General features: G+C 44.8%; 1 protein-coding gene across 1 annotated transcript in view; it reads left to right on the top strand.

Annotated features, from left to right (window-relative positions):
• The window catches only part of fgf11a (fibroblast growth factor 11a), a 122,561-nt gene that overhangs the window by 65,318 nt on the left and 49,743 nt on the right, over nt 1–7,500 (top strand). Inside the window, exon 2 of the mRNA XM_076288568.1 lies at nt 4,033–4,143. Within this exon, the coding sequence (XP_076144683.1) occupies nt 4,033–4,143 (111 nt within the window). The remainder of the gene's footprint in view (nt 1–4,032; nt 4,144–7,500) is intronic.

Below are 7,500 nucleotides of genomic sequence, written 5' to 3'. Positions count from 1 at the left end.
AGAAAAAATCTGACTAAACCTATATGACCGCCGCTTCGCTGCGCAGCGGTCATAATAAATACTTTATTACAATATGCAAAGGATCAACTACCAAACCTTCAGTTTATAGAACCGTAAATCAGTTTCCAATGTAGACAATGTAACCAGAGCAGGAAACAAAACTACCACGTTATTATGACCGCCGCGCAGCGAAGCGGCGGTCATATAGGTTTAGTCAGATTTTTTTTTTTTTTTTTTTTTTTTTTTTTCTTTTTCGCATGTCCAAATTTCTGTCAATGATTCCCGGGACACTGAAAGACCGGGGTAGACGAAACTTGGTGGGCATGTAACCCCATATGGATAGCATGGAACCATCGTTTTTCGTTTTGATCTGTAGCCCCCCCGCTGGACTGCACCCCCCCTGTAGCCCCCCCGCTGGACTGCACCCCCCAATATTTCGATTTTTAGACTGAAACAAAGGTATTGGCTGCCCATTGGCTGAAGGATTCTCGACTGCAAATCACCCACCCCTTTTAGCGAAATTTGGTTAATAAAGTGCTCTCCATGTAGGCCTCACATCATGAAACAGTTTAGCAACAGTGCACCAGGGTATGTCAACTCTGAGGGAGGGGGGGCATAGACCAGAAAGTGAGCTGGAGGGAGAGAGAGAGAGAGAGAGAGAGGATTAACACTCCTTTATTGAAACAATATCAGGTGTTTAACCACTACACAATAAAGACATTGTTAAAAACACCTACAAGTTAAAAGTAAAAAAGAAAAAAAGAAAGAGGGATAGAGAGAGAGAAATAGAGAGTAGAAGACAAAGGGGGGGGATGAGTGAGTGAGAGAGGGAGAGAGAGAGAGAGTGAAAGGGACTATGTACATCTGGAAAGAGAAAGAGATGAACTGGGAGATAGGGTTAAAAGGGAAAGAGAGAGAGATGAACTGGGGGGTTAAAAGGGAAAGAGAGAGAGATGAACTGGGAGATAGGGTTAAAAGGGAAAGAGAGAGAGATGAACTGGGAGATAGGGTTAAAAGGGAAAGAGAGAGAGATGAACTGGGAGATAGGGTTAAAAGGGAAAGAGAGGGGCAGAGAGAATTGGTTGGGAGTGTGTGTGAGAGAGAAGGTTATATTTCTATGTGGAGGGAGGAGGCAGAATATGTGATTTGAAGGTGCTAAAATAGGAAAGCAAGACTGGAAAAAGGGCGGGGGGGGGGGGGGGGGTAAGGAGAAGGGATTGTGATTCTTCTCATATCGTCCTCAGCCTGGATCACCCTCCCTGGAAAAACTGCAAATACTACAGATAATACCTTTCTTATTTTTTTATCCTCTCTGAGAACATTGTGCACTTATACCAAGTCAGTCTATAGGGTGTGTGTGTGTGTGTGTGTGCGTGTGTGTGTGTGTACGTGCGTGCGTACGTGTGTGCACGTACATGTGCATGTGCGTGTGCTTGTTGTAAGTATATGTCCATATGTGCATATGGGTGTTTCTATATTTCTCCCCCCCCTGCTGTCTGTGAATATGTAGAAGAAGGCAACAAACTGTTCTTGGGCTCCATAAAAAGCATGCTGTAATTGGCTTTATTTCTTCCATCAGACATGTGATCAAACCGTTGAGCTTATTACGTTTTTATGACTCCTGCATACTGCATGGGCAACGCATATAACACAGAAGAAAGGCTCTTTAGGGACCCGCAAACAGAATGGGCTGAGGAGCATCCTCTGGTATAGGAGCTTGTAGAAAGTGTCCCCTGCAGAAAAAACCCTGAAAGGAACCATGTAAGGGTTCCTGGGGTCCCTCAACATACCCTCAAAGCAGAACTTCATCTTCACAAAGCAGAACTTAAAGGTTCATCTTCACAAAGCCATGTATAAAGTGATATTGGATCATTCCATAACCTTTTTTTGGCAGTCCGCAGAATTGTAAAAGAACAAATATTCTGGGACAAGTAACATAAAACTGTTGCTGTGTGCGTGTGTGTGTGTGTGTGTGTGTGTGTGGGCGGGGTGGTTAAAGTGCCCCCATGTTCTGTAGAGTCCCACAACTGGAACGTTGCATAACTGTTCTAGTGTGTGCTGCGTGTGTGTTTCCTGTTTAAATGACACGCCATGTTCCGTCTCATCTCCGCAATGGGCTGTCACCCATCTCCCCCTCATCTCATGCACATGAATGGTTAAATCCTCCACTCAACTCAACAATGTCTGCTCTCTCTCTCTCTCTCTCTCTCTCTCTTTCTACCTCTAATATGTGTCCCTCTTTCTCCCTCAGCTTGCTTTTCTTACCTTTGTGTTTTAACCTCCCTCCCTCTCTCCTTGGATGTTACTCTCTCTGTTCCTTCCTCTTCTCTTTTCTCTCTTCACCTCCCTCCCTCCTTCCCTCACTCCCTCCATCCCTACCCTTTCATCTGAAGGCCTTATGCCAAGAGGACCTGTTTTACCAAATGCTTCAACACAATCCATCCTCATCCATATTTGATTTGTCTCATTAAATCTTCATTGTGGTGGGGCTTTGCCATCCCAGACCTTCTCTCACACATTCTCTCCCTCTACCTCTCTCTCTCTCTTTCTCTCTCTCCCTCTCTCTCCCTTTATTCTCTTTCTCCTGCACTCTCTCGATGACAGTGTCAGGGTAATGATTAGGGCTGTGTCTGTTTCTGCACTTAAACAGCTTTCCACCCCCCACCTCCCCTACAGGCACTTGCACTTGCACTTGCTAGACAATAACAACTAGTGTTTAAATCACTGTTTGACTTTAATTGCTGCTTAAATATGAATGCTTTTCACCTCTGAAGAACTTTTATGTTTCTCCATGTGTGTTTTGTCAACAACGGTGCATTTGAATTTGTGTTTGTGTGTGTGTGTGTGTGTGTGTCTGCACAAGTGAAGAGAGGAAAGTTGCAATTGTTGGTAGTTTTCTAATTCTCAGTTCGCACAGCTGCCTTGTCTCTGAACAGAAACCTGAGTTATTTATTTTTTATGCCACAATCCCTTTACAACTCTCTCTCTCTCACACACACACACACACACAAATCCATGCATGCATACACACACACACACACACAAGTCCATGCACACACACACACACACACACACACACACACACACAGACACACACACACACACACACACACATACACACACACATACACACACAAATTACATCCCACAGGCACATACATATATGCATGCATGCATATACTGTAAGCACATACATTAGACAGTTACATGCATGCAGACATGCAAACACATAAAAACATTCAAATACACACACACACACACACACACACACACACACACACACACACACACACACACACACACACTAAATCAGATATGATCACACACATGTGCAAGCGCTGTATGCAGCTCTGTTCTGTTTCCCGGCACGGTCACAGAAACGTCCATGTTTGCAACAGCACACACTAGAGTTGACACAGAGTCCAACCTGGAGCCCCTTGAAATACCAACAATGAGCACTTTGCACAAGGACAATGAGTTGCCAATGGCCTAATTACAAGGCCTATTTAGGAATTGTACTTTGTAATTTTTAACATCTCCCCACCCCCCCTCCCTCTGCTTCTCTGTCCCGTCCTCTTTTTGTCCCTTTCTCTCTCTCTCCTTCCATTCCCTCCCCTCTTTCTCTCACTCCGTTTGCTTCTCTTCCTATCCCCCCTTCTATGTCTCGTTATCTGCCTCCCAACATTATTCTGCCTCTCTCTCCCTCCATCTCTCTCTCCTATCCATCTCTCTCTCCCTCCCTCCCTCCATCCCTCCCTACTTTCTATCTTCCTCCATCCCTCTCTCCTCTCCACTGCTCCCCACCCCCTCTCCCTCCATCCCTCCCTCTCCCTCCCTCCTTCCCTCCCTCCCTACATCTGTCTCTCCCTCCATCCCTCCCTCCCTCCCTCCCTCCTTCCCTCCCTCCCTACATCTCTCTCTTCCTCCATCCCTCTCGCCCGCCCTACCCTCTCTCCTGTCCATCTCTCTCCCTCCCTCCCTCCCTCTCTCTCCCTCTCCCTCTCTCCCTCCCTCTCTCTCTCCCTCCTGCAGAGCCTCAGCTGAAAGGCATTGTCACACGCCTGTTCTGCCGGCATGGCTTCTACCTCCAAATGCTCCCCAATGGCACCATGGACGGCACAAAGGACGAAAGCAGCTCCTTCTGTGAGTGTCATGCCACAAACAAACACTTACACAAACTTACACACCACCTACACACACCTACACACACCTACACACACTTACACACCACCTACACACACCTACACACACTTACACACCACCTACACACACCTACACACACCTACACACACTTACACACCACCTACACACACCTACACAAACTTACACACCACCTACACACACCTACACACACTTACACACACTTACACACCACCTACACACACCTACACACACTTACACACCACCTACACACACCTACACACACTTACACACCACCTACACACACCTACACACACTTACACACCACCTACACACACCTACACACACTTACACACCACCTACACACAACTAGACATACTTACTCACCACTACACACACTTACACGCCAACTACAAACACCTACACACACTTACACACCACCTACACACACTTACACACCACTACACACACTTACACGCCAACTACACACACCTACACAAACTTACACACCACCTACACACACCTACACAAACTTACACACCACCTACACACAACTAGACATACTTACACACCACTACACACACTTACACGCCAACTACACAGACCTGCACACACTTACACACACTTACACACACTTACACGCAACTACAAACACCTACACACACTTACACACACTTACACACACTTACACGCAACTACACAGACCTGCACACACTTACACGCAACTCCACACTCCACACACACTTACACGCAACTCCACACACCACACACACTTACACGCAACTACACACACCTACACACACTTACACGCAACTACACACACCACACACACTTACACGCAACTACACACACCTACACCAAAGTCCTTTTAGGCAAGTCCCTCCACTCGGCGGCCATATAGCAATGCTTTTTGGGCATCCTATTCAGCAGAAATGCGCGTGCGCAAGGCTTCACGACACCAATCTTGTTCCAGTGGCGAGTTCACAACACATGATTGGGAAGATGTCTTCACAACACAACATATGATTGGCTCAATGTATTCACATGTCGACGTTTTGCCAAGGAAGGGGTGGGATATGTGTAGATAACGGCCATATTGGCGTGACAAACTAGCCCAATGTATTTCTATGGAGGATTTTTTGAATGCTGTGTCTCCTCATTAGAAAGTCTCTGCCTACACACACTTAAACAAAACTACACACACCTACTCACACTTACAAACAACTACACACACCTACACACACTTACATGCAACTACACGCAGACCGAGACCGAGTCAAGACCGAGTCTTTGAAGGAACAAGTCCGAGACCGAGTCAAGACCGAGTCTTTGAAGGAACAAGTCCGAGACGAGTCAAGACCGAGTCTTTGAAGGAACAAGTCAGAGACGAGTCTTTGAAGAAACAAGTCCTAGACCGAGTCAAGACCGAGTCTTTGAAGGAACGAGTCCGAGTCAAGACCGAGTCTTTGAAGGAACGAGTCCAAAACGAGTCCGAGAAAGCAGAAATCGGGACCGCACTCGAGTACTACATCACTATTACACACACCTACACTCACTTACACATTACTACACACACCACACACACCTACACGTAAATACACACACCTACACACACTTACACGCAACTACACACACCTACACACACTTACAGTTTTTTCTGAATGCTTAAACACATTTTTTGTAACTATGGCTTTTTTTGCAAAACTCTACACACAAATGGCAAAACCACTCACTGAGTTCGCAAAACTAAAAGCACAAACACTGCTTTGCACTCAGTTTGCAATTTTGTAACACACACTTTGCACAACTGTAGGCACAATGGCTATTATTTACACTATTTTGCCAACTCTCTGGCACACTTTCTCATGTGAAAACTGTTTTAGATAATTAGTTCACTTTGCAATCACCCTAAGCACTATAAATAAGCCACAGGTAATGTACAATGGGTACAATGGAGTGAGCAGGAAGAGTGAGAAGAGAAAGAAATAGCCCTTTTACAGACAAAAAAACAGTCTACATGTGGGGATATTGTCATGTCAGGCCTGGATACGTCATTCCAGAATATATTTTTCCCGGTGCCTTGGACTAGGACATTGCATGCGATGTAGACAGAATTTTGAGAGAGACGACCCGATGTAGACTGATTTGTTTTGTCTCAGTGAAATGCTATTTTGTGTTTTGACTTGGAAAAACACACTTGTGTTTGTTTTGATGTGTGTAAATAAATACCAATACTTGAAGTTTGGATCCCTGTATGTTTACAGAACTATGACAAAAGTATGACCTCAAACTGACATAGTCTACCTTGTGCACAGAGAAAGCAAAAGCCAGATGTGTTTTTTATTCATACCATCAGTGTGTTGTTGGCACATTGTGTGCTTACTATTGTGATGGCTTGTGTTTACTGTTAGATACGAAAACACCATTTTTATGAAGGTGTGAAGAGTTAAGCAAGGTGTGTTAGCTTTTGCAAGAGAACTACAATGTTTTGCTGATTGGGTGAGAGGTTTTGCCATTTGTGTGTAGAGTTTTGCAAAAAAAGCCATAGTTACAAAAAATGTGCTTAAGCAATCAGAAAAAACTGTAAACAAAACTACACACACCTACTCACACTTACACATAACTACACACACCTACACACACCTACACACACTTACACGCCAACTACAAACATTTACACACACCTACTCACACTTACACACACCTACACTCACTTACATGCACCTACACACACCACACACACCTACACACACCTAAACACATCTACACACACTTACATGCAACTGCACGCACCTACACATACTTACTCCAAAGTCCTTTTAGGCAAGTCCCTCCACTCGGCGGCCATATAGCAACGCTTTTTTTTTCAACCAGGGTCATTTCCCGATTCCACCCCATATTTCTCTCCCACTCACTTCCAGTCACTCTCTCCACTGTCCTTTATTTTCAGTTCTTGGAAGTCAACCGGACTGTGGAATAAATTACAACCTTTTGATTTAATTCTACTCTCCGTGCGTGCTTCTCTGGAATGTGTGTCGGGAGAACTCCTCATCTACCTCATGTGGCTAAAAAGTTTGGTGGAATAGCCATTTCAGTCCTATTAGATTAAATGCATAAAAGCCTAAAAAATACATTTAAAGAAACAAGGTCAAGGGAAAGGGAAGGGATGTGTAAATTCCATTCTCCCTTACATATTCAAAGAATGTATATGGTGAGGTGGTAGTGTGAGGGGCCGGGACGGGATGCACAATAAACAAACTTCACAGACAACGCCTCACCTTGATTCACCCTAAAAACTCTTCTGAAGATGTTTAGGCCCATTAGTGCTCTCGGTATTTAAACATCTGCAAGCCTCCCAAG

This window comes from Alosa pseudoharengus, unplaced genomic scaffold (genome assembly GCF_046254945.1).
Source record: "Alosa pseudoharengus isolate Yale_2024_CS ecotype anadromous, Long Island Sound unplaced genomic scaffold, YU_APseudo_1.1 YU_APseudo_1.1_scf_17, whole genome shotgun sequence".
In the NCBI taxonomy this organism is placed as follows: Eukaryota; Metazoa; Chordata; class Actinopteri; order Clupeiformes; family Clupeidae; genus Alosa; species Alosa pseudoharengus.
The sequence above is the reverse complement of the archived record's forward strand: the minus strand, read 5'-3'. Positions and strand labels throughout refer to the sequence as shown.